General features: G+C 40.3%; 1 protein-coding gene across 3 annotated transcripts in view; it reads right to left on the reverse strand.

The window, feature by feature from the left end:
• Eip78c (Ecdysone-induced protein 78C) overlaps nt 1–20,886 on the reverse strand; it is a 71,421-nt gene that overhangs the window by 8,932 nt on the left and 41,603 nt on the right. For all 3 annotated transcript variants that reach the window (XM_071697776.1, XM_071697775.1, XM_071697774.1), the window contains exons 3-7: nt 7,002–7,126; nt 3,759–3,900; nt 1,876–2,270; nt 1,267–1,566; nt 596–980 (exon numbers count right to left, since the gene is read on the reverse strand). In XM_071697776.1, coding sequence (XP_071553877.1) covers nt 600–980; nt 1,267–1,566; nt 1,876–2,270; nt 3,759–3,900; nt 7,002–7,126 — 1,343 coding nt within the window. In that variant the 3' untranslated portion in view covers nt 596–599. The remainder of the gene's footprint in view (nt 1–595; nt 981–1,266; nt 1,567–1,875; nt 2,271–3,758; nt 3,901–7,001; nt 7,127–20,886) is intronic.

Here is a 20,886-nt window from a genome sequence, read left to right on the forward strand (position 1 = left end):
AACCGTTTAACGCAATTGCATCAAGATAATTAAGATTGCACTGTTATATTGGATTATTATAAAAGTTCACGCTAATTTCGCACTGCGGACATTAATTTATAATCGCTATCATGATACAAACGATGAAAAAGCAAATCACATTAGCAGACTTTATTTATCGAAAGTATCGAATTATCAAATGACCAAAAGAGAAGCGAGAAAAAATGAAATTACATTGGATAATATGAATAAAAGTAAAGCAAGGAAGATGAAAGCGAGCGGAAGATGAAAGCGAGTACTTGTTTAAAAGTAAAGGCATGAAGCGCAAACATAAATCTCGTATTTCATATAAATACCCTTTTAAAGCATTCGTTTGCAAATGTCAAGTTAGCTATCGATTATCGAGCTGTATGCAGAATTCGTGCTTTTCATTGCTCGTATCTTTTTCACGGTGTTATCGACGTCATTCTGCTCTTCTAAAAACGAATGCTTCGAGTGTAAGCGAATGCTCTCGTATCTTTACGAAGCGTTCGCTTTGCTGAATGCGAATAAAAATCTACTTTCCTCCCCTTTTATTCACACGACCGGTCTCTATTAATTTATTATTGAAGATTACCTTTTCATTGCAAATCCTCCTCGCACTTGGGAATGTCGAATATCTCGGCGAACAGTGGTGGTAACTTGAGCTTCGTCCAGTTCCTGCGGAACCAATCTAGGAGATTGGCGTGTCTGGCGCCGAGCGTTCTCAGCTCGGGTATCCTTTGCGAGACGTTGGTGATCGCGGTGACCGTGCCGCCGGAACTTTCGCCGGAGGGCCGCGTTGCCTGCACCCTCAACGCCTCCAGTACGCGATCCTGCAGCCTTTGCACGGCTTTGACGTCGTTCAGTCCCGGTCGCTCGTTCAGCAGCACCGCCGCCGAGAACAGGCCCAGCTCGGTGTCCGTCAGTTGATGGGCGTTCAGCGACGACGTGACTTGCATCAGCGCGGACACGAAGTCGGGCTGTCGAAAGATCGCGAAAGATCGAATAAAATTGCAACAATCGTACAATATAACAATTGACGTCATAGAATGTCTAAATATATTATTTTATTTTCTACTTATTCCTTAACAGAAAAAAAAATCGGTTCTATATTTTTTATGCGATAGATAACGAATTTGAAATCCGAAAGTATGATTTTTACTGAGGCTTGGGAAAATAAGTACACAAGTCCGTGTACTTCGTCAAAGGTAAAATTAGATCAGTACGAGCTAAATTATGCTAATTTACTCTTCGCTTTAATCTCACCTCGTACATCAGTTCCAGCTGCTGGCGAGTGAAGTAGGTGCCGTCTTCAAAGGTCATCGAATTGTCGGTGGTCATCTTGGAGATGTGGCAGAGCCACACCTCGAAGAAGCCGACCTTGATCAGGATCAGCTGGTCGTCCTGCGAGAGCTCGCAGAATCCCGGCATCCGTTTCGCGAACTCCACCACCCTCTGTACCGACGGCGTCACCCTCGTGGCAAATTGCTGCCACAGCCAGATCCTCTGCGACTCGACCGTCTCCGCGGTCGAGGACGCCGCTTCCGGATCTTCCGGGCTGGTGGGCTGCGAAGAATTACTCGCCTAATCAGCAAGATTACAAACAGACCTGCGAGTTTGCTACCACTTCCAGCGGGAAGTCTTCGCGCTAATGAGAAATTAAACTAATTCCGCTCTGCGCCGAAAAGAGAAAAGCAATACGTATCGTAACGGCAGTATCTATTTCACCCTTTCAATCAACGAAAGATCTTTGAAGAAAATACATGGATCTCTATTTATTGAATTTATTATTATAATAGACGACTACTGATTTAGACTGATGGACGTTCTAGATCGCAACAAATTAGTTTCCTTTTTCATTTTCTAATGGCTCACCGGTATTATCATAGGTTTCCTCGTGAGGCCCCTGGTGGACTCTTCCGTGAAGCCGCAATGAGCGTGATGAGCCTGCGACACCTGATGAATCACATCGTACACGGCCAGCTGCTTCACGTCAGCGTCCGACTGGTCAGCCTCGACCACCGCCGCCGACGATACCCGCGAGATCGCGTTCTGGCTCTGGGTATTGTTGTTGTTGTTGTTGTTGTTATTGTTGTTGTTATTGTTGTTCTTGTTGCTGGCGTTGTTGTTGCCGGTATCGGGCGTGGTCAGCTGCTGCATCTCCATGGCCGCCATCGTCGTCGTCGTCGTCGTCGTCGTCATGGTCGTCGCCATCGTGTCCTCGGGGCCGCGTTCTCTCGAGCGTTTCGGCACCCTGCCGTATCTCACGGCTGCAAAGAGACGGGCAACGCTAGAACGATCGCTAGAGAGATCTCGAGAGATATTCGATGGGAATTATTCACCGATGTTCCTTGCTCCTCGCGAATACGACGGGGCGCTCTCTTCGCCGGTATTGATCTTAAGTAAATAAAACCTTCGATAAAATTAAAGATATTTTCGCAAATGTCCCTTTTTAACGAAAGAACGTAATTGTCTTTTATTCTCCACAAACAATCTTAAGTAAGCTGTTTACTTGCCAAAGTGTTATCACACCGGGATGTGCTTCCGTGCGATAATAAGAGCGAGGGTAATTTTTCTTGTCGAAAACTTAAATAATTCTTCGTTCGCGAAAATGTTAAAGTGTTTTTGGACCGCGGCCGATTAAAAATCGGGGATCTTCGGCGAGTCGAGCTTCAGGGACATGGACAATAAAAGTCTTACAGCCCAAAGTAATTTTACAGGTAGATTTGATTAGTTCCATGGATTCCTGATTTAAACGCCGCGGACTCAAGGTATTTTACGTCAGAAGTTTGAACATTTCCGAAAGTTGAGTCACGAGGATTTAAATGAAAGCCATCTCGTTTGCGTTCCTCTAGATTATTACACCCGAGTCTACGTGAGTTCGTTACAATTTCGTTTGCGACACCTGACACGATAATGAAGCGGTACTCGCAGGTCGCAGGTCGCAGGTCGCACGTCGTACACGTAGGACCCAGTATTGCGCCCTGGAACTCTGACGTTTAATTATGTACACGCCTGCCCTTTGGTTTACTTTGCTCTCTCTCTCTCTCTCTCTCTCTCTCTCTCTCTCTCTCTCTCTCTTTCTCGGCATGGGCGACAAGTAGATTTTGCATCACTGACGGCCAGAATTGCGATCTCGTAGAATTCTGTTTTGAATTTCTAACAGCGCCGCGCGCACTCTCGTGAGCTCGTTTCTGACATACGCGCGAGGAATCAAAGCCGACATATAACCCGGCATATAACTGGCGAATTAAATCTCGTCTGAATATTTTTTAACTTTTAATAAACATTTTCTCTCTCTTTGTCTATGTACAATTACGTGTATGTACAATTCATTGTCTGTCATGAAAATTTCAATTTCTAAAATTTTCTAATACAATAAGGATAAAAGAGATAGTATATATGTATATAAATTTTTAAACAATATATTATTTTACAATAATACATTTTTAAATAATTTTTTGGAGTACTCGACGTCAATGTACCTCTCGTGAGTTACTATAATTATTTGATATACTTTATCTTACACAAAATAATGGAATCAGCAGAAGAGATCAAAAACATTTTCCTCGCAATCTTTTGGAAAATGTATTTTGGTTATCAATTTCTTTATAAGTACAAAATCTCTGTGCGAATTAAATATTCGATAATGTTGTTTCGAGGTTTCATTGATATATTGGTTTCCAAATTTGCCGACTGTCTAGACTCTGGACGAAGTGTAAAAAAGTGTTAAACGGCAGCGCGAACACGGTACTTACAGTCTCTGGACATGCCGACGGCTAGGCACTTCTTGAATCTGCAGTACTGGCAACGGTTCCGATTTAATCTGATGACAAGACACTTGCCGTCCCTCAAGCACCTGTACTCTATCTGCTTCTGTATGCTCCTCCTGAAGAAGCCCTGAAACAGGAAGTAAGGAAGTGCTATTAATAACGATCCCATAGACCGTCGCGGGGTTAATTATATCTCCCTGCGTATAAAATACGACACTCCGTGCCCTTCTTTGTAACGCCGAGAGTGTAAGAAAAGCGAGACGTAACGGAAAATGCGCTCATGAGAAAAGCAAGTTCTCGAACGCGCTTCATATTATATTCCCGGATGAGAAATTCTCTGTTGTGATTACATCGGAATTTGTATGCTTCCAATTAGTAATAAGTAATAATCAGATAATATATTAAATAATATATTCTAAATTTTCTGTGAAATTTGTCAATTTTTATTTCAGCGAAGATTTCGCAAATAGCTATCATATTTGCTAAATTCTTAACTTCCGACACTATTTTAATAATTGAACCAAAAAATCCGTTAAAAATCGCACATTTTTCTGGATGAGAAATTCTCCCTGTTGTGATTACATCGGAATTTGTGTTGCAATGAATAATAAGTAATAATTAAATAACACGTTATATATATACCCTCTCTAGGTAAAACTACTGAATATCTTTGTAAGTTTCGAATCAATTTTTCCTCGGCGGGTAGCTATCATTCGCTAAAAATTTTCAATTTCTGATATTATTTTGATAATTGAATCTAAATCCGTTCAAAATTTGTTCAAATAATTTGCCCAATACTTTTGAATAAAATACCTTAATATAGAAACCTTCGAAATAACTATTGTTTTCTCATTTATATTTCATCAGTATTTATCGGAATGCTCGATATAGCCTTATTTTTCTCACCAATGTTATGTTACGTAAACAACAGACGGCTGTGGCTTTACGAAGCGAATAGCTCGCGCTGACGTAATGGAATAATAGAAACGGCATATGGATGAGTCCCGAGCAATCGAGAAAGCATCGGTTTATTGGCATATTACTATCGGTGCTAATTGATGAAAGGTATTCGTAACAGCATCAGGCAACAACGTTAACGTATATCCAGCATCCAATATCCTGGAATCCCCGATGGACGGACTGCTCGTAATGCAACTGTCGATATTACTGGTAACCGATGGCGCGCGTGACCTCAGCTCATTTCTAAAATCGATACATTATAACGCGTTTGTCTGTCTGTGTGCCTTCGCCAGCTGTATGGAAAAAATAATTATTGTATAATTATTTTGATAGATCTGTGTCACAAGTTAAACACGCACAGATCTTAGAAAAACGTTGCGAAAACGCGTCGAGCTGAGCGTAGTTAAAGAAATAAATTAATTTTTTATCTTTTTGCGATGAGAGAATTGCTCCATCACAAGAAAACAGAAGGTGTACAGGAAATTTTAATTGAAATTAAAATTTTAGATAGATTACAACTGACTTTACTTAGCAAAGTTAATCAAAGTCTTTTCAAAAGTTATTTCAATAACATTTAATTTGCATTAAATAATTGTGTATAAAGGATCCCTTAAAAATTCTAGACTTCGGCCGAGATATTAAGCTAAGAAAAAATTCGACTTGAAAGAAGAAGACGCGAAGTAAAACATTGGGGACAAGATTTATGTTTTTTAACTCGACAAAAAGCTCGCTATCTTCTGCAAAAGATTTGTGCACCACGTAATGTAGGAATTTTTAAAATAACTGTTGTCTCACGTTACAAAGCAGCTGCGAAAAGAAAGCTGCATTAGAGTTTTGTACAACAATAAATATTGCACGTGAAAAATAAAGGAGAAGCGAGCAGCACGAACCGCACATCGAGTCAGTAGTAAAAACGCGGTGCGGGTCAGACGAATGTAACGGCGGTAACGGCGTACACACCACGCAGCAGTAATACGGTCGGACGCGGAGCAATGGTAAGCCGTTTCATTGATTTGTTGCAGTTTAAATTACAATTTATTGCTGTGCGCGCAAAATTTGTTGTTTATTATTTCAATGTTTATCAGTTAGTTATAAATGTTAATATTATTGATAATATGATATAATTTAATATTAATATGAGCTGGATTAGATATTAAAATAATAATTTCGAGAAGCTCCTATCAACGTAAGTTTCACTTCTATTATTTAAATGCTTTTGGTTCTCGACTCGGAAGAAGGAATAATAATATCGACACGTGGTGTCAAATATTACCCAAAAATTCCGATATTCGGTAATATGCGCGCTACGAAATTATATTAGAAGAAGCCAAAGCGCAGATGCCATTCGTGCGATATTGAAAACGTGCCTGGATGTTAAATCCTTTTTTTCTCCTTTAAGCGAAAGATATACTTCCCAGGACGAAGTCGCGTTTGAGGGATGCAAATGAGGGCTCGCTCACCCGGCTAACTTTGGGCTTGAACTTATCACGGCGGAATCGCGCAGGTCGCGCGCGCGTGTGTGTGTGTCTGCGTGCATATGCCCGCAGAACTTGCTGTTAGCGAATGCGAGAATGCACCAATTCACCGTTAACTCTGGCCTTAGGGCTTCCGTGTTTGAAATCTCAGGCGTGCAGCGGCGGGGTACGGGCGGCCCGGGCGTTCCGCGGCGGATGTGCATCTCCCACGATGCTTAAGACGTGAGCGCGCGCGCGCGCGCACCGATAAATATCCTGCCCCGAAGTGCGAACGAGTCGTTTCGCGGATTATTACCCGATCGTCATGCATCCTTGCGGATCGGAGTTGTAAATTTTACTCGACCCACCACTGCGCCGCGAGGTCAAGTCGATCGGCGAATATTCCGCAAGGAGTATCGGAAGCTGCGAGCAACTCCGGTCTTGCGATATATCGCGTCTCGAGCTTCTCTTTTCTAATTCTGCACGTGGGGTAATTCTCTTCCGACTTGTTACCGATAGTAAAGCGCGAGGAATGGAGTCCCAGCTGCTTTCCGAATCATTAACGTATAGATTACACATTGGTTTATAAGATTAAACGCGTCACATTAATCATGTTACATGGATTTAAGTATAGTTGTGCTGAGAGTTAACTTTTCTCAACAAATTATCAGCATGAGCAATCAAAGATAAATCGCTGCAGCGGTAATTTCACCCAATAATTATTACGCGAAAATTAATATAGACGTTACAGCTTCGACTCTTGAATTTCGACCCAATTCTTTGTTCGCTTTCGATAAGGACTCTCGATACTCACTTTGCAACCCTCGCAGCTGGTAACGCCGTAATGATAACCGCTCGCCTTATCGCCGCAGACCTTGCAGGGTACGAAACTCTTAGCGGGCGTCGAACTGTTGGAATCAGCTGCCGCGTAATGCTGCTCTGTAAGCAAACAAGAATTTAAAAAATTAATGCGCTGTTTTCCTTTGTCTAATGAAGCTATAAATAATTATAAGATTTGTAAATTGAAAATTATGACAGGATAAATCGATTGTATAGTGTAAAAGACAAACGGGATAGTAAGACTATTTGTAGCTGCGAGATAGATGTACTTTGCGAGGCTATCTAATTTCACATGTTTTCTTGAGTTTAACAAGGCGAGATAAGACATAAGACGTAAAAGGAATTAAGCGAAGAAAGATTATTTCGCGACTCTCCTATTTCTTAGAGACAAACGGGACATCCATCCTGCATTAGCAGCATCTTTCCTGCGTTCGCTCAGCATCCATAATGCAACGAAGCTCATCGTCGTGGAAGGGAATAGGCCGCTTCGTTCGTTCGGACGGTTCAGGCTGGACGCGTAACGGGAAGCCGGCATGACCGTTACGGAAAAGGAGCAGAAGAAGAAGAAGAAGAAGAAGAAGCGGGCGCAGCGACGGCGGCGGGCACCCAACTAGACGGAGCAGAGCAGAAACAGGAGGAGGAGGAGGAGGAGAAGAAGAAGCAGGAGGAGGAGGAGGAAGAGAATGAGGAGAAGGAAGAGATGGAGCAGGGAAGAAATGAAAAAGGAGTAGCAAAAAGGAGCGAAACGGGGCCGCCGGCAAAGGGAGAGAAGAGAACCCGTACATAGGAGATCGTAGCTTGCGACGTGTGTACCGTTGGCCTCTCTCGCGAAACCCCCTGCCAGAAGACGTCGTTATGCGTATAGCTAGCTAAGGAGAAGAGGGGAAAATCTACGGACGTATAAGAAGGAGAGGAGAAAAACGGTAGGAACTTTCAAGTGAAACTAGTGGAAGAGAGAGAGAGAGGGGGGGAAGCTAGAAAATTCTCTCTGATCCAAGAGAACCTTGCCGTTTGTGCGCGATGTGATTTTATGATGGCCGTAGAAACCGTCGTCAGAAGCGAACGGTACCGCTCGTCCGTTCGCTCGCTGAATGCATCGTGCAACCCACCGCGGGGACAATCGAGAGCAACTCCGTTATTTGGCTCGTCGCGTGGCGCTACTCCTTGCGCCTTTACCTTTGCGAGCAACAACGACCGGCGAGCTGGAAACGTCAAGATCGCTTCGCAGAATCGACCGTCTTTAACTACGGCACGTTCAGTTGCTCTTTCGAAATTACCAATGAACTAAAAATCGAGATGCGCTATAATTACGATGTATCGCACTAAGACTGACTGTTAATTCTATAATAAGTCAGAATAGCGTATGGCAGACGCAAAATAACAATGAAAAATCTTAATTGTTTGTCATTTCCAATTTTAACTGATTGTAAATATGTACGTAATATATATGTGTTAGCTAAGCAGGAGTTAATTCTGGAAGTTCGCGATACAGTTTTGGCAGTCCGTAGTTCTGGTATTATTAAATTTAACAAGACATGGAAAGATTGATAAAATGTTTGGAATACGCGCCGATTAAATTTTATACCATCTTCTGCTTCTCCCTTGGCAGATAATTTTAACGACATCAAAGTTAAATATTATATCGAAAAGGATAAATCGGGAAAAGTAAATTCAGTTCAATTTTCCGATTAAACTTTCTACGTCATGTGAGTTGTTAACTCTTCGTGAAGAGTATGAATTTTTTATTGGTATAAAAAAAAGATTTGAAAACTAAATTGCTGGCGTGCAAGAAGGAATATTTTTTATTTTCTTTCTTTATCAAGTTGATTCGTTAAATGACAGATGACACGAATTAATTGTGCAAATAAGAATTTAGTCGAACAATAATATAGCAAAAGTGGAGGGTTTAATGTAGATCGAATGTAATCGACGATTGACGTCGCATCGTAAAAGCATTGTTAAATTATTAAATAAATCACGAATTTGTAATGACGGATTTTTGAGAAGAGATAATCACACTGACGATCGGATAATGACACGCCATCATCAGATATTAATTATTCTGTATGCTCAACATCGAGATATTTCGAGTGTTAATTACGGTCGATATGGGCAATATTATTTTGGAAATAATGTAATTCTACTCCCGTAAATCCTCATAAATAATTATACCGCGTCACTTTATATCTCATCTCATTAAAATTTGTAATTACAACCACTTGTGAAATAAAGTAATGCGTACAATATTAATTAAATATAATAAAAATTACGCATTAAAATAACAATTTACCAATAGAGGACTTCATATTTAGTAAAAATAGATGGATGTAAAATAAATTAAGAAATACGCACGTGTGTGCGCATGCACGTGTGAGTATGTGTGTATGTGTGTGCATATAAATGATACTCTAGTTGATCCGTAATTTCGAGAGAGCAAGGCGGAAGTTTATGGGTGCGCCGTAATTACATACACTGGGTAATCAGTTAACAGTTAAACCAAAGTTCTTCAGTACTCGTTCGAAAGAATCATGCCGCTCATTAGAGACATATGTTAAACGGTCACGCACGAATAAATCTAAATGCTATTTTCTTGCGTCGCGCTTACTCTCGCGGAACACCACCTTTCTTTGCCCGACACGAGTGATAAGACGTAAAAATCACGTTCTATTTATTTTACACGAGTGATAAACTTGGACCTGCTTTTCGTACCGATAAAAATATCATTAACTGGTGAGTTATGGTCATTAGATCATAAGCCCATTGCTGATAGTTTCTATTTCACGTAATCGTTGCTGCAATTTGTACAATTTAGATTTGCGATAACGTGACGTGTGCGTGTGTGCAGTGCGCGGTCTCTTTCGAAGCTACCAGATCTCCATGGCCCTATAATCCATCAGTCTGCTGATAAATCGATTACGCTACATCCACGCGGGGTTACTCGCCTTTGTTCAGAAATCAGCGGGGCGGTAAATGCACCGAAAGCGCTGCACACGTTCGAATAAACGGCACGATGCGATGCTAATGATATTATCGTGCTCGACAATATCAAAACCAATATACAGCTCGTTTCGACAGTGTTTATTAGCGACTATCCCAGCTCCAATAAGGATAATTTAATCTGGGCCAGCTATTTATTCACAAACAATGTGATATTTCGATTTATATTTTTATCGACAAAAAAGTCATAACTGTATAAGCAATAATTGTACCTGTATTATTCTTAATGTTAAAACATAAAAAGATTAAAGTTAATATAAAAAATGAGACTTTATCGGGAAGGAATTGAGCGAGTAACATATCTCATTGTCGCAATGTATACATATGTGATAACGTCATTTAGCTATCGCGATGTGAGCTATCCCGGTGAGATAATGTTAAATTTATCTAATCCCGTCCACGTAATTTGCCTAGTCCTAATGTTAACACAAATTTAGCTGTTAGTCGAGAGTTCAGGCATGTCGAATGTCAATTTTACGTCGCGGAAATACGGAGCTGCTCTCCTTGTTATCGCAAGTGTGAATCTACGTGTACTTGTGAAACAGTCGATGATGCACCCCATTGTCGGTGAGCACTGGCGCGTGTTCGACACGACGGTAGACACTCCGGAAGAAAACAGGATGGGATCCCGCGCGGCTTTCCCGAGATATCGAGGAAAAGAAAAAAGGAAAGAAGAGGAAACGCGCAAAAAATATTCGCCGAACGTATTACGAGAACAATGTTGTAAGTAATTTCCTGCTCGCCTCTGAGAAACAGATGGGAAGTTTATGAAAATATATTTACTGTAAAAAAAGCGATTGTACAAGATGCTCGCAATTACCGTACAATAATTTAAAAGCGAATTCGCAGGATTAATGAGTCGAAAATCTCCTGAAGTATCTGAGGTTACGATGGTTCTCGAGTAACAAGAAAATCATACGAAAGTGTACAATAGAGAAATTTACACGGTTCAGATAACATTATTTGTGTGTACATATGCATATGAAAAGGTAAAATGGTAAAAGGTAAATATTATCTGCATTTTAGCAGCATTCTAGATATGTCAGAACAAATTAAAAGTAACAATATCTCCACTAAACGAAATTTCCGATCAAACGCAATCATCTTGAACGACGCTAATGAGTTCGTTAAATAGAATGTAAAATCCGCGATAGCCCATTTTTCGAAATTAACTCGGAGCGTGAAGAACAGAATATTGGGTACGTATTTACCTTACGATAAATGTTTCTGGAAAATAGTCTAATGTGCACAGGTGCAACGCGCTGTTACACACTCACCTTGTTATTATTCGCGCGGCCAGAGATTTTCGTTGACAGGCAGCGGCACAAGCCGTGTATTATTATTACTACCTTTCGAAACGAGACAAGTATTAAGATATGTCAAAAGCAATTGTTGAACCTATCAACTATCGGCTCGCGCGATTGCTATTCCTCCAGTTTGTTTCCGAGCGCGTTAAGAAATATTCCGCGGCCGCGAATTCTCGTTATCACGCGGCGCTCGCTTTTCGCAACGTGTCGTTATATCTAATATATGTAGTTATCTTATTTCTCTTCACGTGGCGATATTCGAGCGGATGGTAATTTATGTAAATCGATAATCAGTTAACAGTGAGCCGAAGTTCTTCAGCGCTCGTTCGAAAGAGTCGCTCGTTAGAGATGTAACACGGTAACGCGTAAATATCTTTGTTTTGCCTTAAATGCAAACGCGTGATTAATTAATATCCGATTCAGAAACACGTTAAATATTTTGTGGCGCCGATATGGCCGAAAGTGCTCGGAGGAAGCATAACAAAATTCTCTTGTGTTTAGTGTTTACGCGTTCGCTTTAATTGTTATCATCCGCGCGGCGAGACTCGATATAGCCACCGGCACGAGTCAGCCGCTCCGTCGCATTACCCCTTTCGAAACGTGATTCATTCCCTGCGAATATTCAATAATATCTAGCCATCGATTATTGAATATCATTAATTTACTCCCGTGATCTGTGAGATCGAGCCAACGAGTATTTATCGTATCAGATATATTATACATAATATATCTGATAATTAATTATATATGTATCTGAAGTAGAGAAATCCAGGCAAGATAGCAAATGTGGATTAGGTCTAACAAGTTATTGTTATACGCAGATAGTTACGGGCAGATATCGTTTCTTTAACACGGCGAATATATCTTGTATCGCGCCATACATTTTTTCGTCGATTTAAATATAATTTATTTCTTTTCGGAACGAGAGGAGAGAAGCGAAATGATACGCGAATCGCGAGTGAGTCAAGTAAGAAGCCGTTGTGATACGAGAGAGAGTAACTCGATCTTTTTAATAAATACTAAAATTCACGAAAGAGAATATTCGGCGTACATTTAGTTTATTTCGTATTAAATATTTCAATTCAAAACAAGTCGGTTAACGGCCGCGACGTTTTTTGTTACAGCGTGTAACGCGCGCTATTGTTTGCAAGGTCGCCGCGCCCGACCGCGCTATCACTATCATTCGTGCTCCGAAACTCGAGCCGGCAAGACGTGAGCAGCTCCGCGTGTCGTCGCGATCGCGACTATAGTACCAAAGAATGCTATACTATACGCGATAATCTTTTACGAATAACGATTGTCAATAACTAACTCCCGCGATTAACGATTCATTAGCGTGTCGAGATAACGGCTCTTTGTCGAGGCAGATATATTACGTTAACTATTTGCGCGAGGCAAGAGAGACGCTAAAGAGTACGAATTAAAATTTATTACGATATTTACGGCTAATAATTATTTCTTTAATGTATCGCATGTTTTTGAATTTTTTCGCAGTTTAGTAATCTATCAATTTTCGAATCAAGTAAGCGCAGTAATATATAAGATCGCCGCGGTTTTCGACCGAATGAAAATCAATAGAAAGCCAACGTACAATCAATCAGAAATTTGTTTCCAGATTTTCGAACAGTTTGTATTTTAATTGACTTTTAACTCGATTTTAATAATCATATCGCATCGCGCGATTTTATCCAGGTATAAAATTATCGATAATTATTTTCAAATTTTTCAGTTATTAATGGATGACATGACTACATAACGAATTGGCTCCGAATCGAGCAATCCGTTGCGACGCTTTTATTAAATACTCGTACAGTTATAATTAATTTCATACTTTAGTTTAAATCGTCAATCGCGCAGCACAGATTCGGCGTGTGCATATATCGGCGATTCGTTTAAAACTCTTCGCCGTTTTAGATTCGTTCGTTATGCTGGGGCTACAATATGCGCGTTTTGGCGAATCGGATTCGCGAATCGTGCATTTGTATGCCATTCGTGCTAAGCACACATGGTATACAAATGCACGATTCGCGAATCCGATTCGCGAAAACGCACATAGTGTAGCCCCAGCCTTACACTAACTTTTCTCGCGCCATTCTTCCTTCGCGATGTGAGGTGCACGTTACTCGATCGTACAAGTCGGGAGTGTCGTACAAAATGTCGCGCGATTATCGTGTTTTGATTATCAGGGCGCACGCAATAGGAATAAAGCAGTTTAAAGCGTTTTTACGAGTGTTGCGTTGCGCGAGTGCAATCGAGGAATCTGAGAGGAGGAGGAGGCCTGGGGAGGCATCGGGCGACGGCGGACCAACCTTGAGGTAAGTGTAATTTGTGACTTATTTGTTATTTGCCATTCGTGACATTAATAATTCGTTCTCGTTTATTCGAATAAAAATTAGAAAACATTTTTTACCTATGAAGTATGAAAAGTATATTATATATTTTAGAAGATACTTTTTTCGGATATCATATGTTTTAATATGATAGTTATGTAGTTATCTTATTAGATATTGTTAATTTATTTGAAAGATACGAATAAAATTCAATATTTGTAATTACTTTTTGAGATATCTTTAGCTTATGAGGTATTTGTTATTTTTCTGTTATTTGCACGGAATTAAACACACGTTTATAACTATTCTACACACGTAACGATCACTTTTTTGAGATATTGATTGTATTCCGCACTGATGTAATGTGGGATATATTTGTATTTTACAGGTCAACGTAGCTCGCAACGTGGTTTACACTCCGCTGCTGCAGGTATCGGTGAGTCGCAAATAATTTCAATTTCAGATAATGGATCTATAAAAGTTGTACCAGACATGCATAAAGTGTATGTATGTATGTAATGTACTTGTTACGAATTATTAGTATAGCATAAGAATAACAATATAATAATGATCTCTTTCATAGATTCATTATTTTAAAATGGATGGGACAGAATAGATTAGTAATTATTTAACTCTTTAATATGTGTAACCACACAACACACACTTGTCAACTTATCGTGCGTATGGAAATACATATATACACACACATAAACAGACAAGTTCATAAAATAGAACCTAATTGTATTATTTATTAATATATTGCATGGTATTTTATTGTATGCCAGGATGCTAATTACGGCAACCATTTGAAATTTATAGGATAAGTTCACAAACAAAAAAGTAATAATAGGATATATTTCACAGGTAGAGCAACCTCGATAAATGATGTAGTTCGGATATAGAATCCGTCCGAAATGTAAAGATTGTCATTCCTTACACATTTTGTTAAACAGTGCTAACAATAAAATTTCATTATTAGGCTTTTAATTGCGTAGCATTAATAACGCGAGAATAAAGTTCCCGAATTAGCGCGTACTCTCTATTAGAACGATTCTTGGCAATCTGCTCGGATTGCGCGTCGCTTAATTAGGTATCATAACGAAGCAATAATTAGTTTATCAATTGTCAACCAACAGCGAAGTCGCGCAACTCGCTACTCGGGCTGATTAAAATCTAATTGATCGGATTTCCCGACAGTCAGATTTTCGGGTTATTTAGCGTTTTATTGCTTTATATATTATTTTGGAGAAAACCCGGTCTCTCAAGGCGCCCGATTATAGAACGCTTTTTCAAACGTGATTCTCACGTTGTCTCGGGGTATTAACGTTTCTCGGGGTACATTTATCGTATCGTCGGGATCTTTCGAAATTATTCTCAGGACGTTCGAGCTCTAAGAATACCAAGTATCGCCGTCCACACCTCTCGAGAGGGAGCAGACAGACGATATGGCGTAATTCTCTCGTGCAAACTGGCAGCCGCGTGCTCGCGACTGCACGGCCTCGACCTAGGCTGCAGTTTCACGGCGCCCCTTGTTTACAAGGAAGCGCCGCGCGTCGCATACATCTACGCCTGGCCTGGGTCACAGCATTTGTATTCCAGTCCATGTCCTATGCGTCCGTCCGCGCCATCGTGTCGAAGTGCAGTGTGCGAGTGTGCTTCTAGTGCCGATACGTGATGGCATCCCAACGCGGCGCACTGTGCCAGGGCGAGGCTTCTACCAGTTCTACCCCGGTCAAAAGACAATAGCTTTTACCGGGCACGGAGGTGTGAGTTACGATGAATGCAACAGAGTGTCCCATAACTCGGAAAAAATAAATTAGAGATAAGCCGATCTGCGTAGCGAGGCTTTCTATCGGACCTCGTGAATGGAATGAGTGATGGAATTTCGATAAAAGAGATCAGCTCTTCGCTCCCCTTCGTAAATGATCGAACAAGCGTCCGAACTATTTTCTTCACTTTTAACACTAGAACTATCGACGATTACCTTCTTCTATCATTTAAGTACACTCTATATTTGAAGAAAAGGAATAAAGAGGGAAAGTAAATTGATGAATTTAATCATTTACATATTGCAATGAAAAAGTCACGGAAAATCTCACCGTTATAAATTTGAGTAATTTTTACGAAAAATTACAAATTAGTTGTTCCGACTAGCATTAAGTATATAGGTATGGATTTCCTGAGACTTCGTATTCTAAAAAATTTATTAATTTAGTCAATTATCAGCATCGTAAAAACAAAATTACTGAACGTTGTATATGAAACGAGTCTTTGTAGAATTGAATTAGTTTCGCGCCGAACGGCTCGCACGGTTTAGCGAGCATTTGATTCAATACCACGGGATATAACGCGCGTCTCGCGTTTTTGCGAAATTCATATATTCCAACCGGAACGTTCCGACGTGGTTGCATCGCGCTGAGGCGGTCGCCGATATTATCGCGCGGTCGCGCGAGTCATCTCCGTGAACTTGAATCTCATTTTTATTGTTCCCGCGGGACCTTCCGTCGGGGCGCGCAATAAAGGCCGGGATCTCGTATCGCGTAATAAACGCTATTACGCGTGAGATAATATTAACGATCGCGCAATATGCCGGAAATACTGCCTGGCGCGACTGGCGCGTGTACCGTTACGCGCGGGGTACCCACCGCTTGCGTTCGGCTCTCGGTAATTAGCGGCAAGCCGGTTGTCGGATTCAACGATCGTGACTCGATGCATTTGGATATGACTTACCGTATACGACCTAATCGAAATATCGCTCACTACACCCCGGCCAGATTGCGGCTAATTACGCACGATTATGTCAGAATGTGACTTATGCAGAGCGTGTCGGTTAACTCGACTATTATTATTGCTATTAATATAACGTAAGAATATTTCGAGGACGTAGCTATCTGATCCCAAAAGTATATTATAACATAATTTGTTTATTAGATTATATTTTATATTTAATTATATTTATAACAATATATTTTTTGGATTAGATATTACGATCGAGATCATTGTCCCTCTTCGGATCGCTACCCGCTACATATGAAGTATCTTTTATTTCGATGCAACTTTTAACCGCTTAATTCCGCTACAGTCATCTCACACAAGATTGAGTTGCAAATTGAATATTCCTTACTAAGGAAAGGCTTACTACTACTTTTCTTGTAGATTCCTACGTAAGATTCTTACTTACGGCGCATATCGCTTGGCGTCGAAACGTCGTGGCGCGGCTTTCGAATCCTGTCAGATCAATAAGCTCGCCACTCGATAAGGAATCGCGATCGTTAAAGGACGAGCCCGTGATCTCTCGTATCCTGGGAACACACAAAGCGCAATATCGGGGACCTATACATGCGCCTTCGCGCGCCCGAAACGGATAATTTATGGTCACGTTTACGTGTTCGCGCTCGCTCGCTTTCCCAATGCACTTTCTACGGCCGATCTCCGTCGCACGAGAGGAGCCTGACATCCGTTCTCTCTCTCTCTCTCTCTCTCTCTCTCTCTCTCTCTCTCTCTCTCTCTCTTGCACGCTCTTTCTCTCGCTCTCCCCGTCTTTCTCTTTCTCTTACCGTCAGCTTCTCTCTTCGTCCAATGCCTATCCGCGGTCGTTATGCAATTCCAAAGATATACGGTCGCTTCGGGAATGTCTGCAGCCGGCTGCGAGCTCGGAACCATTTCCCGGGTGGTCTATGTACAGAATTTCACGCGCGACGTATCTCGTGCACGATACAAATGAGACTATATCGAGCTTAAGAAGCTCGAAAATCTTGGACATTCGCTTGAAAACAATATTTCAGTCATGCGTCTTGATTAGCCACTACATGCATTTTCAAGCAGCTCTATAGTTTTTGGGATTTCGAATTTGACACACGAATACATAAGTACATATGAATTTTACGAATCCGTTAGACTCGTTAGAGCTTCGTTCTTGGTTTTTTAGAGTATAAATATAAAATTTTTACAGAGTTTTCGATTTTTCAAATAATTTAGAAACAACCTATACATAACTCCATTGACCAGATATTGAATTAATCGAGAAATAAAATTTCACAAAAATACCGAAATAGTAGAAGGCTCCGAGTTCTAATCGATAAAAAAACAAGAGGATTTTTGTCGAGTCGTGGATATATAATCTAATCTCGGGGATACAAACCATATTTAATTTTGTTGAAAGATTCTCTTTTATACACTTATATCCAGCGAGGAACTCTAAAGGCAAGAACCAATCGTATTAAAAAATCTAAGCACTTATGAAGCCGCTCTTTCTGCTGAACGCAGCCGATCGGAAAAACCGAAAACGGTTTGGCGTAGGCGTAATAGTATAACTTTGTAACTCTAGGAAGTCCGGCGATTCCCGGGGCGTATCTGGCGAAAGATTAAAGACCGATGGGAACGGGGAGGCGAGAGGGAAGGCGTTATTGATCAGGAAGATGCCTTACGGATTTTCGCGATTAGCGTGGGAGAGAATTATAGGGCATCGAGCACAGGTGTTGTGCAACCGAACGCGGAAACGCGACGCCGATAAAACCGCGCTTTATAAGCGAGAGAGGCCCGGCGGAGAGTCCGGCGTCGCCAGACTCTCACTCGGAGGTCTCCTTCTCTCTCTCTCTCTCTCTCTCTCTCTCTCTCTCTCTCTCTCTCTCTCTCTCTCTTTTCCTCTCTCTCTTCTTCTCCATCCGCCGCAGCTCCCTCGCACCTCGCGTTTCTCTCTCCGGCATGTTACAGAAATACACCGGGAAAATTATGTCACTAATGCGCTTGAATATATCTCTAGGAAACGGCACTTTCGTTGCACCGACGAGACTCCAGAGGCTCCCGGTACAGAGATCTCAGTATCATTTGCTTGTTCTCAACGCTTTAATTTTGACTCGTTTTTTAACATTCTAATCGCTGCGACGCTGCACGATCGTACGAAAATCGTATCCGTAGAAATTATGGCTTCCCGATATATAGGGATTAAATTTTCTTTTTAATTTGCATGATCTTTGTACGACGAATATGAATGCAAATTTACCGCGGGTAAAGTCGCGACTCAAAAATCATAACTCTTAAAGAAATATGAGTATTATTTATATATGTATACGTATAACGTGTAGCAGCCAATGCGTTAATGTATTCGCTATCACCGTACTGAAAGGAAACGGACGTGGAGAGAAATTACTACTCCTTACGTAATTACCTTACCAATAACTTTGGCATTTCAAATTCTTTTTTTTAAAGCGTCAAGTTTTCACTGGAGAATAATTAATTGTTTATGCTCAAAATATCTATCTTATCGAATAAATTATAGACTTAAACTAGGTCGTATTATCAAATAAATAAATGTCTTGTCTTATATGGATAAATTACGAATAAACTATTTGTCTGTTTTGCGTCATGCAGTGTCTGTTGACGCATTATCTCAGTCCTGCTTTTCCTGCTGCAGTACTTCGATTTCTGTAATTATTATGCGCACCGTATCAGGTGTACAACCCCGGATTTCATAATTATTTCCGCAGAAGATAGAAAGAACCATTTGCCTCGTTAAAAACGCGGTACGCTTGCACGCGAAAAATATGATGGAGAGCTGAAAATGAAATGGTTCTCTCTATTTCTTGTTAAATTAAAATTTTATTAGAAGCCATTTGTAAAATTAAATGAAGCATGTGGCATTATTATCCATTTATATTTTTGAAGTTTAATGCATTTCATATCAATGCTTTTATAAATTTTCAATTTTGATCACATATAAAATTATTATTAAATTGATACAGTTATACAGTTATCGTTCAATTTTTCTGTAAATATATTTTATTTTAAGTTGATCGTTTAAATATTCGTAGCTAAAGAAGTAGTATTAGAGAGGAGAATGTATAGTATTAGAAGTGTAGAAAATTTAAAAAATATCTAGCAATTCTCTCTTTAATGGAGATGGATAATTAAGCTGTAACGAACCGAGCTCATAGAATTCCGGTCGCACGCAATCAACGCTTTTCCGCTTTTACGATGGATACATGAGAAACAGATTGCAAATAGCGTCAAGTTCACTGTTGTGGGGATTATTACGAAAGGTATAACACTCTCTCGTTCTTAATCCCTTAATTACGTTAAATTAATCATTTAGTTGCCAGTCCATCAATTAAATGGTTTACGTCGGCTTTGGCAAATCCCTTCCGCGAAATTATCAATCTCAAGGTTTTCAGAGATAACGACAGTGTTGCATCAATTACGAACGCCAGGAAATTCGTTTATAACGGGCGTTCTCGAGTTATGCGATGTCATATACGCAGCAACGGACACACGCGGTCGCTAATACGCGTCGAGATGCCATTAGTACCGGTTAATTTCATTCGTACCGAAATATACCAGAGAATGCGAAAATCTAGGAGCTTTGACGCATCAAATTCCACAGCGGCGAAGCTTCATTTCATTTCAAGCGGATCTTACTTGGAGAGAGTTCACAAAAGCAAAGCTTATGCGGAGAAAAAGAAATATGCTGTCGTTGCAAAACTATGTCGTCGCCATTTCCATATTCTATAATGTGAAAGCGGCCAAACTTCGTTACCATAACCGAATATTCGATATTACAATAAAATGTATTTTGTAGATGTATTTTTTTAAATATAATTTTTAGATAAAAAAACAGAAAAAAATTCATGTTGAATGAATATATCCATTTTGCTCTTGCAGCAAAATCGTTACTTATTACGAGATAAAAGGTTTTTCTCCGTATGGTTACAGAAATATTTAATTAAATACTAAACACACACACACACACACACACACACACACACAAATGAAAAATTCACTCTAAAAAAGAATTTTAATTTCGTCGAGTAATCCGGCCTTAAAATGTGAATTGGTTGCACTGGGACATGCCACGCGCGTTTACGTTTTGTCCGGTACTCTGTTATATCTATAAAATATATAGGGAAAAATAGTTTAAACGTTAACTTAATCGTCTTTCTCGCAACAAGGTTTGCGCAATTGATTATGATCTTTCAAAACAACTCTTTTTTTAATAAAGTCAAAGCCGAGCCTTCAGTTTAACCCGGAATTCTAATGGAAACGTCAGCATATTCATATTGCGTAATGAGCATTAATTACGTTTGAGAAAGTTTCGTTTCGACCCGCTATTGGAAGTAACAGCGAAAGTTTTAGCAACCAGTATTCATGCGACTTTTTAAAATTAACATCGCTTTTTCGCGTCGCGAAAGAACGCTGATGTATTCAACGCGAGTACAATGTACAGAGAATA

This window comes from Temnothorax nylanderi, unplaced genomic scaffold (assembly GCF_030848795.1).
Source record: "Temnothorax nylanderi isolate EJ_2023f unplaced genomic scaffold, tnyl_v1.0 TNYL_tig0013_pilon, whole genome shotgun sequence".
Classification (NCBI taxonomy): domain Eukaryota; kingdom Metazoa; phylum Arthropoda; class Insecta; order Hymenoptera; family Formicidae; genus Temnothorax; species Temnothorax nylanderi.